Below are 19,793 nucleotides of genomic sequence, written 5' to 3' on the forward strand. Positions count from 1 at the left end.
TGCAAAATGAGCTCAGTTTTAGTCTGGGACTGTTTTTTTTTGTGCATGATAACACAGCAAGGAATGCCATACTGGTATGGGAGAGGAGCAGTCCCTATGCTATTTGGTTTGCTTGTGCTTTCATACTGCACCTTTGTGACAGTATCAGGATAAACAGGCATATATAATCTCCAAATTTTCTCCTTTCATAGTCTTTCTAAAAAGCCCCCTTATTGACGACACTTGCCTCTGCTTCTTCTAATGCTGCTTGAAGGTCACACTTTTCTTGCTCAGTTTGCTTCTTTGCTTTCTCCAGTCCACGATTAGCTTTTCCAGATTCAGCAATCTGTTCAGTAAGATCAGATATTTCCTCTGCAACACAGAAAACACACACTCAACTCATCTTAGATGATGTTGTCAATGACCCCTGCAATTACTGTTTGGCAATGGGAATGATGGAAGAGATAATGATGTAATGTGATGCAGCACTGAAGAGAAATATTAGGTCTTGTCTCATCTGCAATCTTTATTTCTGATTACCTCATATTTCCAGTTCAGTGTGCAATGTGAAAATGAGAGGGATCAACTGGAGTGAGCTCAGAGAATAATGTCAACTTCCTCTGGATAGTGAAATTACATCTCCAGAGACGGTCCTGTTTGATTGCTCTCTTTAGATACTCCCCAGGGATCATTCAGCTCACAAAAAGGCACTGACTTGTGTTTCGTTTATACAGTTAGTTTGCTTATTAAATGCCAATCCATTATGCCACAGCTGCATGGTCCTCCAATAATCAGGAGATAGACAACAGCCCTCCAGATTTTTTTCTAATGGCCGTGACTGAAGTAATCTGAAAAAAATGAGTATCTGGTTTCATCATCATTTCTGTCCATTCAGTTAACTCAGTCCCTATCATAATGGGATTATCATGGTGTGAAAGAAGGGGAATACCATGAGGAAGTATAATGCTGTAATGAGCTGTAGGCATGTGCTTACAGGTGACTTTGTGATCAGCTGAAGAGGAAAAAAAGTCACCTAAACTGAGCTTCGTGGGAAAATCATAAAGAACAAAACCCTGGGAAAAGGCAGAGCTCTGGTAGCCCAGAAACCTGGAAGCATTTTAGGACTCATGGTGGATCCTGATGGAGCTCATGGTAGATCATGGTGGAGCTGATAGAGATCTGAACTTACGCTGGAGGTTCTTGTTCTCCCGTCTGACAGTCTCAGCCTGGTCAAGCATTTCTTCATAGGCATTCTTCATCCGGAAGATCTCGGTGCTAAGAGAGCGAGACTCCTTCTGGGCAGCTTCCAACTCAGCCTGACTCTCCTGGTATTTCTGCTTCCATTCAGCCAGGACCTGGAGTGACAGGAGCTATCAGAGCATAAGAATGATCCATTCTGCACCACTCCTGTCTCTGCATGTTTACAGGACAAGAACCCAAGAGTCATGACCTGTCCTACAATCTTTTACTTTGGACTGTTCTCTGCCTGTGACAATCAATTCACTGTGATACATACTCTGATTGTTTTGGTGGAAGCTACTTAAATTATCCTCTTCAGCCAGCACTAGTGCATACACCAAGCTCTCAGGCAGGAGTTTGGTTTGACACCAGCCTGGACACAATGTGGTTAGTCTGAAAGAGGCTGTGTGAGCCTTTTTATTATTCTAGGAGCCAGGGGTCTTGCACTTAGCCCACCAAGAAAGATCATGTTCTACCGCTTGTCTCCCAAGTTTGATACCACAGCACTGTAGGACATCTTTTTTAGCACATTCACCCAATTTGCTCACACAAGGCTGGGCCAAGGTACAGGGCTGTGCAACATCACTTGGGCAAACAGTGTTCATTCTTTTAAATGCTATTAAAGGCAGTGAAGGCTGGAACTGCCTAATGGAGTCTGAGGCTCTGCCTAACCTGAATACAAGGCTGGCAGACTAGCAGCAGGCAAAAGTCAGTCTGCTTGATCAAAAACTAGATATGTGTCCTCCCAATCTCCCGTGTGAAGACTTAATGGTTTTTATAACTATCAGAAAGCTACTTTATTGTTTGCTGTGGTCATCTGGAGTTACTTCGCACTGTGACATTACTGTATGTCCCGTTATGTGTTCCTTACCTTAGCTTTGCATTGGATAAAATGTAATTTATCTTACTGTGAGTGCAGAACTTTCATAATTTCAGAATTTGGCCTGGCCTATCAAATGTCTAATGACATTCAGATCTGGCAGGCTCTTTGAATGAACCTTGTCAAAATTCTTCTGCTTTTTATCAAATGCTGCACAGGCTGCATTTGACCTCTCCACGTCAATCATGAGGTCATCCACTTCCCCCTGCAACCTCTGCTTCGTCTTCTCCAGTGAAGCACACTTTGAGTTGAGAGCCTCAATCTGCTCCTCTGACTCCTGCAGGCGCTGAGCAAGCTTCTTTCTGCAGGGTGAGACAATCAGCACTGAGAGAAGGAACATTCTGACGTACTCAGAAAATGGACAGGAAAGGAGTTTGGCATGGGACAGACGGGCAGAGAGAGCAACGTAGAAAGCTGTGATGGTGTTAACAGAGAGCATCAGTAGGAGCTTGGGATGACACAGCATGCTGGAGTGGTGTATAGGCTGGGGAAATACTTACCCAAGGGGTAGACTATACCAACGTGGAGAGGAACCAGAAACACTCTTTCAATATTGACAGTGTGAAGAATGTGATTTCTCAACTACTATGACTAACTCCATAGTTAATGCACTGCAATTCTCCTTTCTGCAGACACTCCCAAGCCTCTACTCCTTCTCATTTAAACCTCTACACACTCCCCTTTTTACTCTTAACATATTACAAATCAGACTGCTCTGCATACTCCCACTACAAGCGTATTCTGGTTTCGTCCAGTTCCTTCTCACATTTATACTTAGATATCCTTCTACTTGCTCCAGATTATCAGTCCACGTACTTGGCCTCCTCCAGCTCCTCTGTGCGCTGAATAGCATCCGTCTCGTATTTGGTTCTCCACTGGGCCACTTCACTGTTGGCCTTGGACAGGGCACGTTGCAGCTCCCCTTTGGCTTCCTGTTCCTCCTCGTATTGTTCCCGGAGCAAGTCACAGTCGTGGCGAGCAGACTGCAAGGCGTGTGCCAATGCGTTCTTGGCCTAGGTAGTTAAAATTATACAAATTGTCAAAACATTAACAATTCATGACTGGATTTTTTACTGTATTTTGATTAAAACTCCACATCTCACTGCCCATGTGCAACAGTTGCTAGAATAATAGAAGGAGCAAAGTGAATAACGTTAGGGACTTCGTGATTCAGAATTGACGTTGTTAAACAAGATCAGGCACTTGTCCATCTTGTCTGGGATGCTGCCTCTCAAACACATCTGCACCAAGTGCTTCAGGCAAAGACACAAGAAATCCAGCAACAGTCAAGGTGGTAATTGTCTCTCAAGAAGTTTCCCCGTAAGTTTTTCAGGTAGAATTTCATGTTTATCTGAAGGTGCAAGAAACTTTGAACTGTGTTGTCATATCTAACCCTGGGTATGCCTACACTCGTGCTCTCTTTTTTTTTTTTTTTTTGGCTGCTGCTGTATTCTTTGCCTCGGGGATTTCCCATAGCAGTAAGGTATGCACACAGAGCTATTTCCATTCACTTATCTCATGATTTTGAACTTCAGAAAGCATGATAAGAAGGGTCTAAACTGCCTTCCTTATTTAATTTCTAATGTTTCTTCTGTGTGTTATGCTCCAAGGCAAAGTTCAAAAGTTTCACTGTTCTGATATCTCCACCTTTCTCTGAGGAGAAATCTCATTTGTTGTTTTAGGTCATTGATTTATTTTACAATTTGTTGTTCCAGATTAAAACAAGTCACCTTATTTTCTTCCTCTAGTTGCCTCTTCAGCTCTTCAGTCTGCTGAGTGAAGGCATATTTGCTTCGAGTCAACTGAGAAATCAAGGACTCCTTCTCCTCCAGTTGCCGAGTAAGTTCACCTAACAAGGAAATGTTTATTTTTTTAGACAGAGGTATAAGACACAAAACATACAAATGAGAAGAGCTAGCCATATGGAAAGAGACTACAAGATATAATGTGGTAAAAGGAAGGGAGAGTAGCAATTTCATTCCCACCAGTAGGAGAAAGCTATCAAAGATAAATGTTGTGCCGGTATCAAAGGGAAGGAGATGAACTGACCACAAACCCATACATTCATTTTGATTGACAGTGCTTCTTTTGGTTTGGTTTTATGTTTCCTTGGGTGAAGTTGCCATGACTGTCACCAGGAGGAAATTCTACAGTCTGAGTTTTGTTCAGATCATCCAGTGATGAATATATTACAAAATACACAGGAAGTCAGACAGCATATTTAAGTACTTGGCACAGGGCAATTACATTTGATCTAGGGACACACCATTCTCAGTCTGTAGACGTGTTTTCTGTGTATTCAAATCGTTAATTAGTCGCATATGTTCATCATCTTTGGTTCTGACTTCACTGAACTGGTCTTCAAGAGCTCGGCACATCTTTTCCAGATTGCTCTGTTAAAAGACAGAAAGCATATCCTTCAGCTCATGTAATTGTTCAGAAGAACAATGGTAGTGATGAGAAATATTTCTTCCTGTACAGCAACCTTAGCTTTGGAGACAGACTCCATGTTACTGGCCAAGTCGTCAATCTCCATCTTCAGCTCACTCTTCTCCTTCTCCAGCTTCTGCTTCACTCGTTGCAGGTTGTCGATCTGCTCCCCAAGCTCAGCTGTGCTGTCCGCGTGCTTCTTCCGCAGGGAGGCAGCTGTGGCTTCGTGCTGCAGCGTGGCCTCTTCGAGGTCGCGACGCATCTTCTGAAATTCTTCCTCACGCTTCTTGTTCATCTCAATCTGAGCTGCGGTAGCCCCTCCTGCTTCTTCCAGGTGCTCGCTGATCTCCTGTAGCTCCCTGGAGAGTTCAACTCGCTGCTTTTCAGCCTTTGCACGGATTGCACGTTCAGCCTCAATTTCTTCCTGCAATTCTTCTATTCGAGCCTGTGAAAGTTAATTGGTTAAATGAGGACTTCTGAATAGACAGATCTGAAATTATCATTAAGGAATAAAGAGCAAACATTCACGTTCCTTTGTATCAGCACAGAAAGTGAAGCACCACTAGAAATTTCACTGAATTGTGTCCTAGGACATGCAATATTCTGTTTTGGAACAAGAGTGAATGTAAATTCTGATATTTCATTTCATATTAGAGCTCAGAATGGATTTATTATGTCATTAAGGATCTAGTATTACACTTTTCTGGGGAAATAGGGGATGTGTCACTGGAAAATGTAAAGTTTCTTAGAAATTTCCCAAAGGTCAGGCCAAAACAAAGCAGTGTCCTCTCTCGAACAGCAAACAAGATGGAAGAAACCTGGAGATGAGAAACCACGGGATAACAGCACTGAAGAGAACTGTCTTGCTGGTTCTGCATTTAGGAGGTGACCTCTGTCCTGATCATGACAGATCATGTCACATTCTATTGTTTTCTTAGAAGAGTAATTCTCAGTGGCTTCACTACTGTTATAACTCAGTATCTGATCATTTTCAAAGCCTGCTACAAGCTTCACTTAAGAAATTTCTTACATCGTTATGCATGATTAGAGGCCAGAGGTTCTGTAGAAGTGCTCTGAGATGGGAACAGCACCCAGAGTCCATGTTAATTGTTTTATTCATCTGTAGGAAAGTATTTTTGTAGAGCAGTCTAAGAATAAATATCAATTAATTCTAAGGAACTTATGCTTGGCTACTAAAAATATCAATAACTCTTAGACTTTACCTGAACCTCCTTGATTTTCTTTTGCAGCTGAGAACTTTGAGCCTGCTCATCTTCAATTTTACTTTGCAACTGGCTAATTTCAAAATCCTTTCTGTTAAAGAACAAGAATGCAAATTCAACACTGTTAAGATAAAATATGATTTTTGGAATTCAGAGCATAAAAAGTCAGTGAAATACTTTTTTAGCTTGTCATCCATCTGTTGCTTATAATTTTCCAGATCCATGATGGATTCCTGAGACATTTTCAGATCTCCCTCTAGTTTTCTTTTAGCTCTCTCAAGGTCCATTCGCAGTTTCTTCTCTTGTTCCAGAGATCCTTCAAGCTAAAACACATAAAACATACTTTGAAACACATAAATTGTACTTTGAAAGTAACTATTCTTGATTTAAGAATCTAACTAGAGTTAGAAATTGGTGAATGAAGAAAACAATCAGATCCTATATATACTTTTCATCTCCACCTGTGCTGCACTCTCCCTGCAAGATCAGAGCTGCCATTATGATTTGGTTTCAGATATTATGCTGTCCACAACTTGGCTGTGCACAGTTGAAATGCAAGTTTTTTAAAAATACAGGAATTAAAATTTTCCAATGGCTGCAGTTCCGAGCATATAGAATGTTAAATATTGACAAATTCCCCATGTTCATAACTTCCTGGAGTATATCCACACTGCACAGTAAGAGACCACAAATGAACTCTGCAGCAAACTTCAAACTGCCACAGATATACTGTTCCAGCTAATTGGTTAAAGCGGGGCACACAAGTCTACAATGCTGAAATACCCTGTGGTGAATGTAGTTTAAATGGGCAGGGAAAGATGAAAGATTCCACAATACCCTGTCAACTGGCAATGATTTATTAGCTGAAATTATCAGAGCTGGCTTGTCTGCTTTAGGTGTTGCTTATACTCCCAACTACAGATTTCTAGTCCTTTTTAACCCATCAGAGCATCCATCTACATAACACCAAAACTTTTCCTTACATCATCTACTTGCTGCTCCAGTTTGGTCTTGGTTTTGGTGAGCGTGCTGACTTTGTCTTCCTCAACTTGCAAGTCATCCAGTGTCTGCTGGTGGGCTTCCTGGAGGGTCTTTTTCTCCTTAGCGAGTTTAGAAATATTTTCATCCAGAGCTGCCATTTCTTCAGTAAGATTCTTAACCTGTAAGACAGCCAGCATACATACTATGAGGGGGTGCCTTGAGAAATGACAGATTGAGAGCACAGTGAGTGCACCCTTGCAAAATCTTGCATGGATGCAGTCAAAATGCTCTCCACAGAAGGTCTATATCGTTCATGACGAGGGTAGCAACAAGTGTCATGCCTGGCAGTCACACCTCTCTGGTCCTGCAACAGTAGGAATTCTTGCTTTAGTTGTTTTTGTCTACCAGCCCTATGCTGCTGAATTCTATAGTGGAACATGTGCTAGATTTTCACTTGCCTCTGCAAGCTTTTCCTGCTGGGATCTACAAAAGGCCTCTGAGTTGTTCTTGCTCAAAAAATGTTTTTCCTGTATGTGATATATTTGCTAGGCAGACAGCTATAAATTCTCAGCAAGTGAGGTTCTTTAAAAAGATATTATCAAGTGTCAAGCATAGCCAAAGATAGGTTAATTTTTCCATAAAAATGAAAGAAACACAATAACATGACAAAGAACCTTATGCCCTTCGAACAGGTGGTCACGAATTTAGGGCAGGAGCTTCTAACTGGTCTGCTGGACATACCAGCTCAGCTAGCTTTATCTTGAAACTTATTCCTTGTACTTCAATGAAGCATTGCACACCAGCAACTTTATCTCAAACACATCAGGCGCTGTGCATTAGCCTGCCTGACCCTTGCGTCCCATTTGTCTCATTCAGACGGGAAAACCTGACAGTAGGGATAGGGAAAGTCTGCTCTGCTAAGTGCTTTAGCTATATGGCCCTGATATCTGATAAGACACTCTCTAATCCTAATATCCAGCACCAGATAGATTTCCTGTAAGCATTAATATAGAAATGTCCAACATATCTGTAATTGCAAACTTAGGATCCAGTATTGTTCTCAGTGATGGCAGTGAAGGGAACCTCAGGGCTGTAATTACACCTCTGCTAGTATTGTTTCCAAAGCAGGACTGAACACTGTCACCACAGATGTGGGCTTTTGAATTCTAACATATATATCTCAATTCTATCTCTTCACGTTGGTTGTTGAGGTGTATGTGAAGAGACTTGTGCTTTTACTGGGAGATAAATCAGTTAATCACCACCTGATATGGACTCTCTTTGCTACATTGACAGTCTGAACCCTAGAAGTCAGGAAGAACTCTCATCATATCATCAAGTCAATGGAAGGAAAGGATGTCCATCCTAGCTGAGACCTGGGCTTCTTAAATATAAGAAAATTATAAGAAAACATTTGACATCTGCAAAATCTGTTGTCCTCAATGCATGTGAGAAAGGACAGCATAGCCATTCTGTGCTGAGCTACTCACAAGCATACTAGTCCTCCATTATCCACAGGAGACACAAATATACTGGTTCCTTATGACTGCAAATAGCCAAATAGGGAAATTCTCTGTCAAGCACCATAACAACCTCTTAACACTTTTTGAACTGTCACAGAAAAAATATTTTTCCTAAGAGGAAGTTATAATTTTAACAAAAAATTTTCTGTCACAGGTCTTTTGAGGTCCCTTCCAATCCCTGACATTCTGTGATTCTGTGATTAAGTGGCAATACCTCTCTCCTGTGCCTTGAGCACATATCACTCCCATTCAGAGCACTTAGGAATTACTTCAACTTTCCACAAAAATGAAAACTGTCTGGAAAATTGTCTGGGGAAGAATAATCGCCTGATTCCTCTGTCACCTTATTCTCTGTTGCATGTTTCTCCTTTTCCACTTTGGCCAGAGTCAGTTCAAAATCATCAATATCTTTCTTCAGCTCAGAGCACTCATCTTCAAGTTTCCTCTTCTTTGCTGTCAGTTCAGCATTCGTCTCCTCTTCATCCTCCACTCTTTCGCTTAGTTCTTTAATTCTAGCTTCCAGCTGGATTTTACTTTTGATGAGTCCTTCACATCTCTCTTCAGCATCAGCTAGATTTTCACTCTCCTGTCAAAACATATTAAAGGCATGTTATATTTATCATAAAAATTACAAAAAGCAACATATGTTGTTCAAGCGCCATCTCCAGGAAACCGATTGCACAATTCAGGGCAGAATTTCCTGTGCAAATCACAGTAATGCACACAATTCGATCATGAGGAAATTGTCCTGCTCAGTCATGGCTTAGGAAAGTGGGCCATAATCCCATGGTGGAGACACTTCCCTCCAGCTGGTCAGATGGTTTAACTACAGTACCATGCAATAGACTCACAGGGTTTAGTCATAACAAGAAGCCTGCAAGAAATCAGAGACATAAATAGGTGGGTAGCAAACTGGATTTCATGGAAGCATAAGCTTAGATGTGGATTTGAAGAACATACAGCATTTCAAAGTCATCTTTCATAGAGCGTTGGATAATTCTATCTTCAATAAGCTCCTCCAAATCTAATGACACAGGTCAGACTGTGTTCTTTTCCCACATCATTCACATGAGGCTAACCTTGCTCCCATCATTCTCTAGCCTCTCTCTCAGCCAAGACAGGGTCACGCTCGGCCTAAATTTTAGCCTGCAAGTTTTACTATAACTAACATTTTGAGACACATGATTAACAGATAAAATTTTATCTAAATTAATGCTACTATGATGTATTCTAGGCAGAATGCCGGAAAAGGTATCTGTTTCCTCCTAGTAGAGTTATGGCTGAAAGCCTTCACTGCAGTAACAGAAGATGATATGTTTCTCTCTCAGATTCTGACTGAAACCTGTAACACACTGAAAATCATGGCTAGTGAGTGTGCATCTTTTAGGACAAACTTGGAGAAGATGGTGCTTGAAGAATCTTTCAAGTACGGTTGATAGAAATTCCCTCAGGAAAATGGGACTTTGTGAGAAGACAGGAAGGACTCTTCCAGTACTGAAACAGTGAGAAACTGGGAATTGAAAGAGTCATACAACACAGTTGAGGGCAATGATCATACCTTAGGAGTTCTTTTATGTTCTAAAGTCTGAAATCTGAGTACTTTGAAAGGCATCTTAACCTGGAATTTAGTTAACCTAGTTAAACCTGGGCTTCTTGGGTTTTTTTTTGGCTTACCATCCATGAAGCAGTTAAAGTAAAGTCCTGAATGCTTGTAAACTAGGTGGGTTCTAGAGAACAGAGCATTAAGTACCCAGAAGGGTACAAAGAAACTCAGAAAACTGGGTGAGGTTAAGTTGAAATTCTGCAGAAGGATTCAGGTAATGAATCTGACCTTCAGCGTGCACAGTTACAGCCTTGGTGCTTGAAACAATACAGTCCTCTTGTCCAAACCCAACTGGTTTGAAAGCACATGGAAACAAGTGACAGGTCCACTTGCACCAGACTGCCCTTGGCCACGTAATATCTTATCACCTTTTAATACCTGACAATATTGCTGTCTTGTGCAATTTCAGTCTTTGCTCAGCAGTACTCCAGAGAAGATCATCAGTCTTTGTTCCACAGTCTCAGTCCTGTCTCTGACAGAAAAGCATCCCTGCCCTGGCTCCATATTGTAACTGTCAGCAGATGTGGAAACAGCCTCTATTTCATCCAGAATCAGATACCATTGTTAGGAGCACACTGTGTATACTGTGGAACATCTGATTCTTCCACTGGTGATTGCTTAATAGTGAAGTGGGTTTACATGTGAGCTCAGTCAGAATTTCCTGTATTCATACTGGTGGTAATGTTTTATATGTGCTTTGTACTCACTTTGCTTGGGTGTAAATAAATGACAAGATCAGATACAAGCAGGGGAGAATCTGGCCCTGCTACAAGTCTGTTTATGAAGGACAATGGAAAAGAGAAGTGAAAGAGCAGCAGCATAAGAGGAAGTGGGGTGAATCTGAAAATGGAGATTACTCACAGATTGAACCTGAAGCTGCAAGTCATTTTTCTCTTGCAACAGCGTCACCATTTTCTCCTCCAGGTCTTTCCTTTTTGCTTCAGACTTTGCAAGCTCTTCCTTAGTTTTCTCAAACTCCTCCTTCATGTTGGCCATCTCCTTCTCCGACTCTGCACTCTTCAGCAAGGGCTTCATCTTGAAGTACAGCTTCATCCAGGGCCAGTGCTTGACGTTCATGAATGCTCTAACATTGTATTGGATGATATAAATGGATTCTCTGAAAATACATGAAAACACAGTTTATGAGGCTGATGAGACTTGGTTTGAAAACCGACTCTGATTATTTGCCATACGACATCAGCATTTTCCTCAAGGAACTTCTGCATGAGACTTTTTTCCTTACCTCCCTTGCTTTTATTAAAGAGTCATTTCTAGGCCATTGACTGCAGTATGGCTGGTTCAGTAGCATGAACAATAACTATGACTGGATATAAGAGGGTGGCATACTCCAAAACAGACAAACTTATCTGGCATTTCTTTCCTCAGTCTCAAAGAAAGTGCAAGTGCTCAGGTGAATACCAGAGTGAAAACAGACATCCTTGTACTGCTGCTGAGATTACAAATCTGGGAGTTACTACTGTCAACTGTGGAAACAGCAGCTTGATGCTTTTTGGGTCACTCAAAATAGAAAATACCATATGAGAAATTAAGACAGAAACTGAAAATAAAAATGAAATATTTTTATGGTGTTGGATGCAAAAGGATATTGTTGATGCCCATAGTTCAAGGGAAGGTTAGACAGTTCCTTGTAGAGAAATCCAGTGAGAGTTACTGAATTCTTAGAAACTATCCCTGGCTCAGGAAGCCCGTGAGCTAAATATATACTGCAGAGTATTACAAATAAAAGCAGCTGGATGGCAGATCATCTCATACATTTATGCTATCCTTGCTCCCCCTAAAGTTTTCACTTGTCAACAACATTTGAAAAAGTTTGCTTGGCTCGCCCAGTGCTGCTGCTCCTACACTCTAAATTTTGCATGATTCATCCCATCTCAAGGGGAGAGAGCTGAAATAGGAAGAGGATGTCAAAAGTATGGAGTACCTGCTCTGTATAAGCTAGAATTTTTCATCTTAGATGATGGAGCCATAAAAGAAAATTAAAGAGAAGGGCAGCAGAGAGTAATTATACGCCAATCCTTACAAAACCAATGTGATCCAATGAAATTATCAGACAAGATGTTCAAAACAGACAAACCTTAGCACTCATTCAGTTGGCTATCTTCATCACAGGGCTCTTTAAAGACTGAAAATGGTAAGTGCATTCCTGGAGAAAAGGTTCACTGTTAAATACTAAACATCATGGTCCAGCTGCATGGCCCAATTGCTAAATAGCAGTTACCAGAATTTGGGAGGCTATAACAAGGAAACTATTAGCTTGTGCTTGCTCTGTTTCCCCTAGTCTTTCTAAGGGTCTTTCCTGAGGACAGTTTTTTTTGTCTGAGACAGTATACTGCATCGCTGGACTTTTGGTCTGACACAGTATGATTGTTAGTATTTTCTTATATTACCTTCTTTCATTCATCTTTTTGAATTCCATTCTCATGAGGTATGCTCTGCACATAGCTTGTGTATGAGTGATGAGGCTCACAAGCTTCTCATCTCTCATCTCTTCTAGAAGTCCCAGGAGACCTGCCTTGAAGAACACCTAGAACATAAAAGAGGGTCAAATAGTTTGAGGCTTAGGCAGATACACAACCATTGGCAGCTGATGCAGGGTAGTACAATGTAGTTTTGGAAAAATGCCTGCAGAGTAAAGGTTTAACAGACAGAGAAATTTTGCGTCAGTATGCATATCCTCAGTGTTCCTGTGATTCATGACATGTCACTCTATGTATGATCTAATCATGTTATTGCCGTGTTACTTGATGCCTGCTCCAGAGTAGGTTGTGGAAGATCTAGCTCATCAGTAGTTATTAAAACAAAGAGTTAACTTTCAACTTAGAACTAGATCCTACTCTGTCTCTTCGCTGTACCCTACCCTTCTATGTCAGGCTCGAGATTTGCTCTGTAAACTGACTTAGAGATGGCTTGAGAAGCATACATGGTGATGTCCGTTCAGTAGTGTAGGCGATTGGGTTTTTGTCCAGAGATGGTACTGCCTTGGTTGTGCTGATCAGAGAATCAGTGCCCTGCCTAACACTGCTTTGGATATGGAAGATAGACTTGTGTGTGTGCCTAAATCCCCTGAAAAGTCTGACTGTCCAAACTTGTCTGAGCCTGCCCAACATACACTAATATAAATGAGTTCAACTGGCAGGAGACAGGGACAGTACTAGTTCTACTTGGAGTCATGCTGGATCATTCTGGTAGTGTGGTTTTCCCAAGGCTGACAGTGCACCCCTAACACATACCCCCAGAACCAGAAAAGTTTTCTGTACTCCTTGCTAGTGGTGTACTTTATTTCTAATCATCGTGAAGGCTGATTTCATGTGCAAGAAATACTTTTAATGAACAATATTTTTTGCCATTAATTATACCCACTCTTCCACAAGGATTTTACCTTGGTGTGGCCAAATCTGTATTGGTTGTGGTCAACATCAATGGAGGAAAGAAGCTTTTCTGAAGCCTTTTTGCTGTCAATGAATTGGCCTTCTGGAATGGCTGAGACATTAAGAATCTTGTACCTGTGGTAAGACAGGTTGCAAGAACTGGTTTCAAACGGTGAGGAAAATAGGATCCATTGTATACCATAAAATATACAGAAGCTGAGCTATCTGAAAGCAGCTGAATATGCCGCCTGAAATCTAGACAGTCTTGGCTGAACAGAACTTGATGACAAGGGGACACGTCTACTCTTCAGAGGAATTTGTTGGCTGTGTAACAACACAGTATATTGTTACATACAAAATTAATGTGCGTACTTAAGAGTGTCTGCAGGTCCAGGAATTATGAAGAACATAGTGAGAACATGTCAACACATTCTCATCTTGTTTCATTGCTCAGAGGAATGCTGCTGAAATTAAAGTTGTAGTTTAATTAAAACTACTAACAAAAATCGGCTATATTCCAAAGGGAATACAGATCTTGCACAGCTTACAGTCTCTACAAGTTGTACCACCAAATCCTTGAATTTGGACTAAAAATGGCATGGTATTATGCTGTAAATGCTAACAGCAGCCAGCATTTTGCAAGGTCACTTAATAATAAAGGTAATCCTGTGTCATGGACAGGACCACCTAATCCTTCTGAAGGGGTTTCTTCAGAAACATCAATGAAGATGTGTGACTGTAAGCTGGAGCACTTCTTATTCTCAAGTCTACCTTGAAAGAGAGCATGTAAAATGAAGATAGTGACAATAGTGTAGTGAATTTATTCTCTATTTTAGGCTTCCTTCCATTGTAGTTCCTCCTGAACTTCAGCACATTTCCTTTGAACTATAAAGCACTTTTTGGTTCTGGACCATGGCCATTATGGATAGATTCCTTCACCTGTCACAATAAATTATGATTTGACAATTGAGACCAGCTAATGCCTTACTGAACATTGGGTTGCAGGGCATTTTCAGAGAGGTTTTGGGTCCTTTTCACACCAGTTCAGCATGGAAGATGCTTCTGTTGTTACATTTAATTGTAACAGCAGCAAGTTCTGATTCAGCACTTTATACTGAACTCACATGAACCAGTTTAATTGTCTTCATTTTAAAGACGAGGAAAACAAGGCACAGGTTGCAGGCCAGTGACAGAGCACCTGCCAAGCCTTGGATTTTGGAATGCTTAGTCAGTGCACTGTACCAAGGCTGCGCTGACATGTATTGTTTTTCTATCTATACTCTGGGAGACTTAAAAAAACAGTGTATAATGCCACTTAATTCATTACACTACAAGCATTTTGCATCTCTTTGAATCATCGGGCATTGACTACAGTTTAGAAATTATACTGGTTCTGATGAATTAAGAAATCTCTGGTCTGATCAAAGAGGAAAAAGACTGGAGTGACCTAAGACAGTGTTAATGACTTAGTTCCCTCAAATGCCACTAATCTAATCTAATGGTTCAGAGGGTGTGTCTCCATGATGTCACCAGACTTGTCACCTGAATTGTGGGTTTACTGAGGCCTTACCTTAACAGACAGTAATAACTGAAGACCTACCGTTGCTTAAAGTCTGCATAAAGGATTCTGCTTGGAAACCCCTTCCTGCAAATTCGGATGCCTTCTAGAACCCCATTGCACCGCAGCTGATGCATCACCAAGTAATGGTCCATTTCACCTTAAACAAAATACATTCATCATGACTCTCCTTTTCTTCCAAAGAATCTCCATATGTATTAGTATTTCAGAATGACCTCCCTGTTTTTTTGATAAAATTCAACCAGTTCTTGATTAAAGAGGCAGGAAGTGAAGACAGAACATGCCTTCGATGTGTAGAAGTTGCAGACAGCTGCTTCAGTGAGCTGAGCTTTACCAAGAATGCTAGGGCTGGCAGTGCCTGTGAATCACCAATGGCCACAAGGCATAAGGCCACATATTACTCAAAAATGGTAGGAGAGTGCTTTAGGAGATCAGTTGAAAAATATTCAACAGCATCAGAATCCTCATTGGATGTAGGTAGAGATGGCATAATGTAGAGTGTAGTACCATCTAGACAATCAGCTCTTGATGTTATGTAAGATTTTACCTTGGATCTGCCATGCAAGTATTGACTATACTTAAACATGATTAGATTTGATAGCTAGGTAGATTCCAACACAGGAGTGGATAAGCAGGTTGCTTAAAGCTCTTGATCTGCCTGTAGAGGACAGTTGGTTAAAATTGGAAGAATTATCTTTCTCCTCCTAAAATATCTATTGGATATGATAATCAACTGTATTACTGAGTCTCATTCCTAAGTATTACAAAGTACAACTGGCAAAATAAAACCCTCTTGGAATCACTTTGTCATGCAGAAATTTCCATCAGCTGCTAGAGACATTAATTAGTGCAGAATGGTCCATACCCTTAACTTTATCTTTTCAGTGTAATCCATAAAGGTGTACCCAAAGGAATTGTTAGAAAAGTCAAGCATAAGCAGCCTAAAACCACCTAAAAATCAGAAAATGTCCAGTTTCTTTTCCTTCACTTCACCATCCTTAATTTCGCTCACACGGTACTACTTTTCTTTTTCTTGAAAGGCAAAAGTCAAGATTCCCTCTGAGTCACCTCTGTCAAAACAGCTAATTGAACATTAAAATGACAACCATATCTGGCAAAATCATTCATTCAGATATGCTTTTCTATTTTAGTAGGTTTCCTTAATCCCCTTACACTTTCTTGACTGTCAAGACCCCAGTGGGATTCCTCTTTCTTCACTTTAGGATATGAAGTGTGGACATTTCCATTTGGGCTTCATTTATAGTCAGTGGAGAGAAACCGTTTCTTCAAGAATGTGATTCATCTCATCCTAAGACAGATGTATAAAAGGGACCAGATGATTCATACCTTAAAATGCCAGCTTCTCTCCACTGAATATAAAAGGAGTTTATATGAATAGCTGAAATGTGAATGTCATACATACGTGTGTTGCTTAAATCCTGCTTGTGGTCTTCAGTTACTCAGTGAGGCATAAACAAGTAAGGTAAGAAATATTCTGAAATTGGTCTTTTGTGTCCTGAGCAGACTAAACAGATGTTAAGCTCCCGTTTCCTAGTAATCCTGTTGCATCCACTACATTCTACCAGTAGCTACCATATGATTCTACCGGTATCAGACCTCATAATGATTAGACTCCTAAAATCCACACATGCAAGTCTCTACCCAGGTAGAGACTTGATTTAATGGCCACATGAAAATACTCCCAAACTTAACTGCTCTCGGAGACTAAACTCTTTGTGAGAGTTTAATAATTAATTAAGGAAAAAAGTAACTTTATATCAAAATGCTTTCCAAGTGCTAGCAGCACCCAGCAGCTTGTACGTGGAATTCTACAAACGATACATGATTTCTTTGACAGTCCTCCAGCCCAGTGAATCAGATCCTAACACTGAATATTTAGAAATTGGTAAGTGGTCTCGGGCTGAACCCAACAGTTCTGAATGACATTGTGGTCCTTAAAACTAGGCATTTGTTAGGAATTTGCTAATTCTGTTATCCACAACAGACAATTTCATCAGCTGTAATCAACCCCTTCTTTATCATCTTCAGCTCTGTACACACATTAAGCAAAGTTAGGCAAGTGTTACGGACCATGTAACGCTCAAAATTTTACAGTCATGATGAACAATACAGGAAGGTTTACTTGGGCACTGTCCTGCAGGTCAACTCCTGCGAGAACTGAACATGCAAAGGGAGCTGTTCTGGAAGAAGTTGATGTGGAAGATAAGCAGGCCAATTCCCATCAGTGCCATGTCTTCAGAGTATAATGACAGACTTACCAGGTGTCTTGGTCTCATTAGGAATCAGGCAACGCACAAAGTGAGGGTGGGTACTTCTCAGGTTAGTCATCAACTTGTTTAAATTTTCCTGTGATAGAACAAAACATGGGTTTGAGCTTTGAGCTACAAATCTTTTGCATTTTTATTCAAATGTCAAGGAGTTAGAGAATCACAGAATGGTTTAGATTGGGAGGGGCCTTTGAAGATCATTGAGTCCAACACCCTTGCCATGGGCAAGGACATCTTTCACTAGATCAGGTTGCTCCAATTCCCATCCAATCTGACCTTGAACACTTCCAATGATGGGACATCCACAACTTCTCTGGGCAACTTGTTCCAGTGTCTGACCACCCTCATCGTAAAAAAATTTCTTCCTTATGACCAATCTAAACCTACCCTCTTTCAGTTTAAAACCGTTGCCCCTTGTCCTGTCACTACAGGCGCTGGTAAAAAGTCTTCTGATAAGCCCCTTTTATATACTGAAAGGCTGCAATAAGGTGTCTCTGGAGATTTCTCTTTCCCAGGCTGAACAACCCCAATTCTCTCAGTGTTTCTTCATAGGGGAGATGTTCCAGCCATTGGATCATTTTTCTGAAAGCATGGCTCATTTAAAAGGAAATTCACATACCCTGAACACAGCAGACACAGTCTGGAAAGAGCCCCCCTTCTTCTTAGCACCTTTCTTGCCACCACCACTTTCACCTTGGAAGAAGTAGATAGGAGGTGAATGGTTAGAGTAAGCAGTATGTTTTGTATGCCTTGTCTTCTTTTTTTTGGTCATGGGCCAACAAAATAATTAGTTTTTAATTTTAAATACTGACCCACTGCTGCATGAGAGTTGTAGTGAACTGCTGCTACCTGGTTGTTGATCAGTGTATGGTATATTTGGTCTCAGGTGCATGATTTAGGTTGCATCATAAGGTGTATGGCCTTGGTGGTATGGAACACTATAGCCTGACATAAGTTTCATAACAGTGTACTTTATGCTACTAGTCACATTGCTTTTACTTATAGATGTAGCCCCATTTTTTATTTTTTTTTTAATTAGGTGAAATGCCACCAGAATGTGTCTCAGCAATGGACATTAGTTTATCAGTGCAGTGAAGTCTTCTTTAGAAAAATCTCCTAATCTGACTTTCCAGGTGAAGGATAGGGATCTGTTCTGAGTTATGGCAGCCCCAGGGCAGGAAGCAAATTATAGTCTCAGGAATACAAGTCCAAGCAGCTCAGTGACTTTTCATATTTGCTGCACTGTTGAAGCCAATTAAATTGAGACTTTAACGGAGTCTTTGTGCTCCAAACTTCACACCTTATCCAAAATTTTATCCCCAAGACCTTTTCTGCTTGCTTTCCTTATATTGATGATACCTGCAAGGACCACAGCTGACTCATCCCCAGTATTTCTGAGGAGCTTGCTCAGACATAGTTATGTCAGCCAAACTGAACTGCAGGAAAGTCCCCATGCACTACTCTCTTGAGCCTCAGACCTTGCTGTCCATATACCTGGTGGCTGAGTTGACTACTGATCTATACTGCTTCTTCTTTTTGTCCAGCATCCAGGCTACCAGAATATGGGTTTTTTTTTGGTAGAAATCTGTGTGGCCATTTTTGGTAAGGCAGACCTATTGACTGTCTGACTTGACGGTCTTCAGCCACAAAAAAGGGCAAAAGATTGGACTGGTCTCTGATACCCATGGAGGCCTTCTAAATTATATTCTCTGTCTCCCTCATTTTCCCTTGCAACACCAAGGCTGCTCAGCTGGGTATGAAATAGTTCCATGGTCTCCTTTTTTGTTCTTCCAGTTCACCTCAAGAAATAAAACTCTGTCCTGAAAGACTATAAAGTGCTTGCACTTTGCATGTATATTTGGCACCTGTCTAGAGGATGAGTAAGCATGCACATGATTCACAACACAGTAAGTCAGAATACATACACCTCCTGTCACTTTATTTTGCACTTGCTGAGTTTTACTTCTCTGCACCGCATGAATATGGTGTTTTCAGCAGTTATGCGTGTTGGTACCTTAGATTTGGCACATCTGGGTGCACACAAGTGCAGGGTCACATTAGAGGATGATAGAGAGTCTAGGGTATACCAGAGACAGGAGAAACAGAAGCAGACTTTAGTTGATTCTTGCCTTATTGATCATCAGTGAAAAAACACTTACTTGTTTCTGCACCAGCATAGTTAGAGAAAAGGAAGGACAGCAGCTTCAAGGATGATTTCTGGTACAGCCCCACAACAGTTTCATTCAAAGGATCCTTGTTCTTGTCAAGCCAGCCAGTGATGTTGTAGTCCACTGTGCCAGCATAGTGCATCAGTGAAAAGTGTGCCTCAGCCTTGCCTTTGACAGGCTTGGGCTTCTGGAAGTTGTTGGACTTGCCCAGATGTTGGTCATAGAGCTTGTTCTTGAAAGAGGTGTCAGTTGCCTTGGGGAACATGCACTCCTCTTCCAGGATGGAGAAGATGCCCATTGGCTGGAAGAAATATGAATACATGAAGAAAGTAAGTGGTGGGGAGAGAAAAAGTAAATAAAATGTCACCTTGCATATGACAAGGCATATTTGTGGCTTGTTTCAGTGATCGTAATTTGTATTGTACAAGTTCTTAATACATCACTAGTTACTATAATAACCAGGGAAACTATAATTAGTCTGTGTTGCTGAAGCTACTACCCATGAATATGG

At 40.9% G+C, this 19,793-nt stretch overlaps 1 protein-coding gene across 1 annotated transcript in view; it reads right to left on the minus strand.

Annotated features, from left to right (window-relative positions):
* Positions 1-19,793, minus strand: part of LOC137670614 (myosin-13) — a 34,401-nt gene that overhangs the window by 6,530 nt on the left and 8,078 nt on the right. The window contains exons 14-31 of the mRNA XM_068413543.1: positions 19,274-19,583; positions 17,734-17,807; positions 17,106-17,193; positions 14,848-14,965; positions 13,259-13,382; positions 12,267-12,403; positions 10,720-10,975; positions 8,599-8,841; positions 6,735-6,911; positions 5,929-6,074; positions 5,752-5,842; positions 4,584-4,973; positions 4,365-4,491; positions 3,829-3,947; positions 2,915-3,111; positions 2,217-2,400; positions 1,169-1,334; positions 227-351 (exon numbers count right to left, since the gene is read on the minus strand). Of these exons, the coding sequence (XP_068269644.1) occupies positions 227-351; positions 1,169-1,334; positions 2,217-2,400; positions 2,915-3,111; positions 3,829-3,947; positions 4,365-4,491; positions 4,584-4,973; positions 5,752-5,842; positions 5,929-6,074; positions 6,735-6,911; positions 8,599-8,841; positions 10,720-10,975; positions 12,267-12,403; positions 13,259-13,382; positions 14,848-14,965; positions 17,106-17,193; positions 17,734-17,807; positions 19,274-19,583 (3,072 nt within the window). The remainder of the gene's footprint in view (positions 1-226; positions 352-1,168; positions 1,335-2,216; positions 2,401-2,914; positions 3,112-3,828; positions 3,948-4,364; positions 4,492-4,583; positions 4,974-5,751; positions 5,843-5,928; positions 6,075-6,734; positions 6,912-8,598; positions 8,842-10,719; positions 10,976-12,266; positions 12,404-13,258; positions 13,383-14,847; positions 14,966-17,105; positions 17,194-17,733; positions 17,808-19,273; positions 19,584-19,793) is intronic.

The sequence above is a fragment of the Nyctibius grandis genome, chromosome 15 (assembly GCF_013368605.1).
Source record: "Nyctibius grandis isolate bNycGra1 chromosome 15, bNycGra1.pri, whole genome shotgun sequence".
NCBI classification, from domain to species: Eukaryota; Metazoa; Chordata; class Aves; order Nyctibiiformes; family Nyctibiidae; genus Nyctibius; species Nyctibius grandis.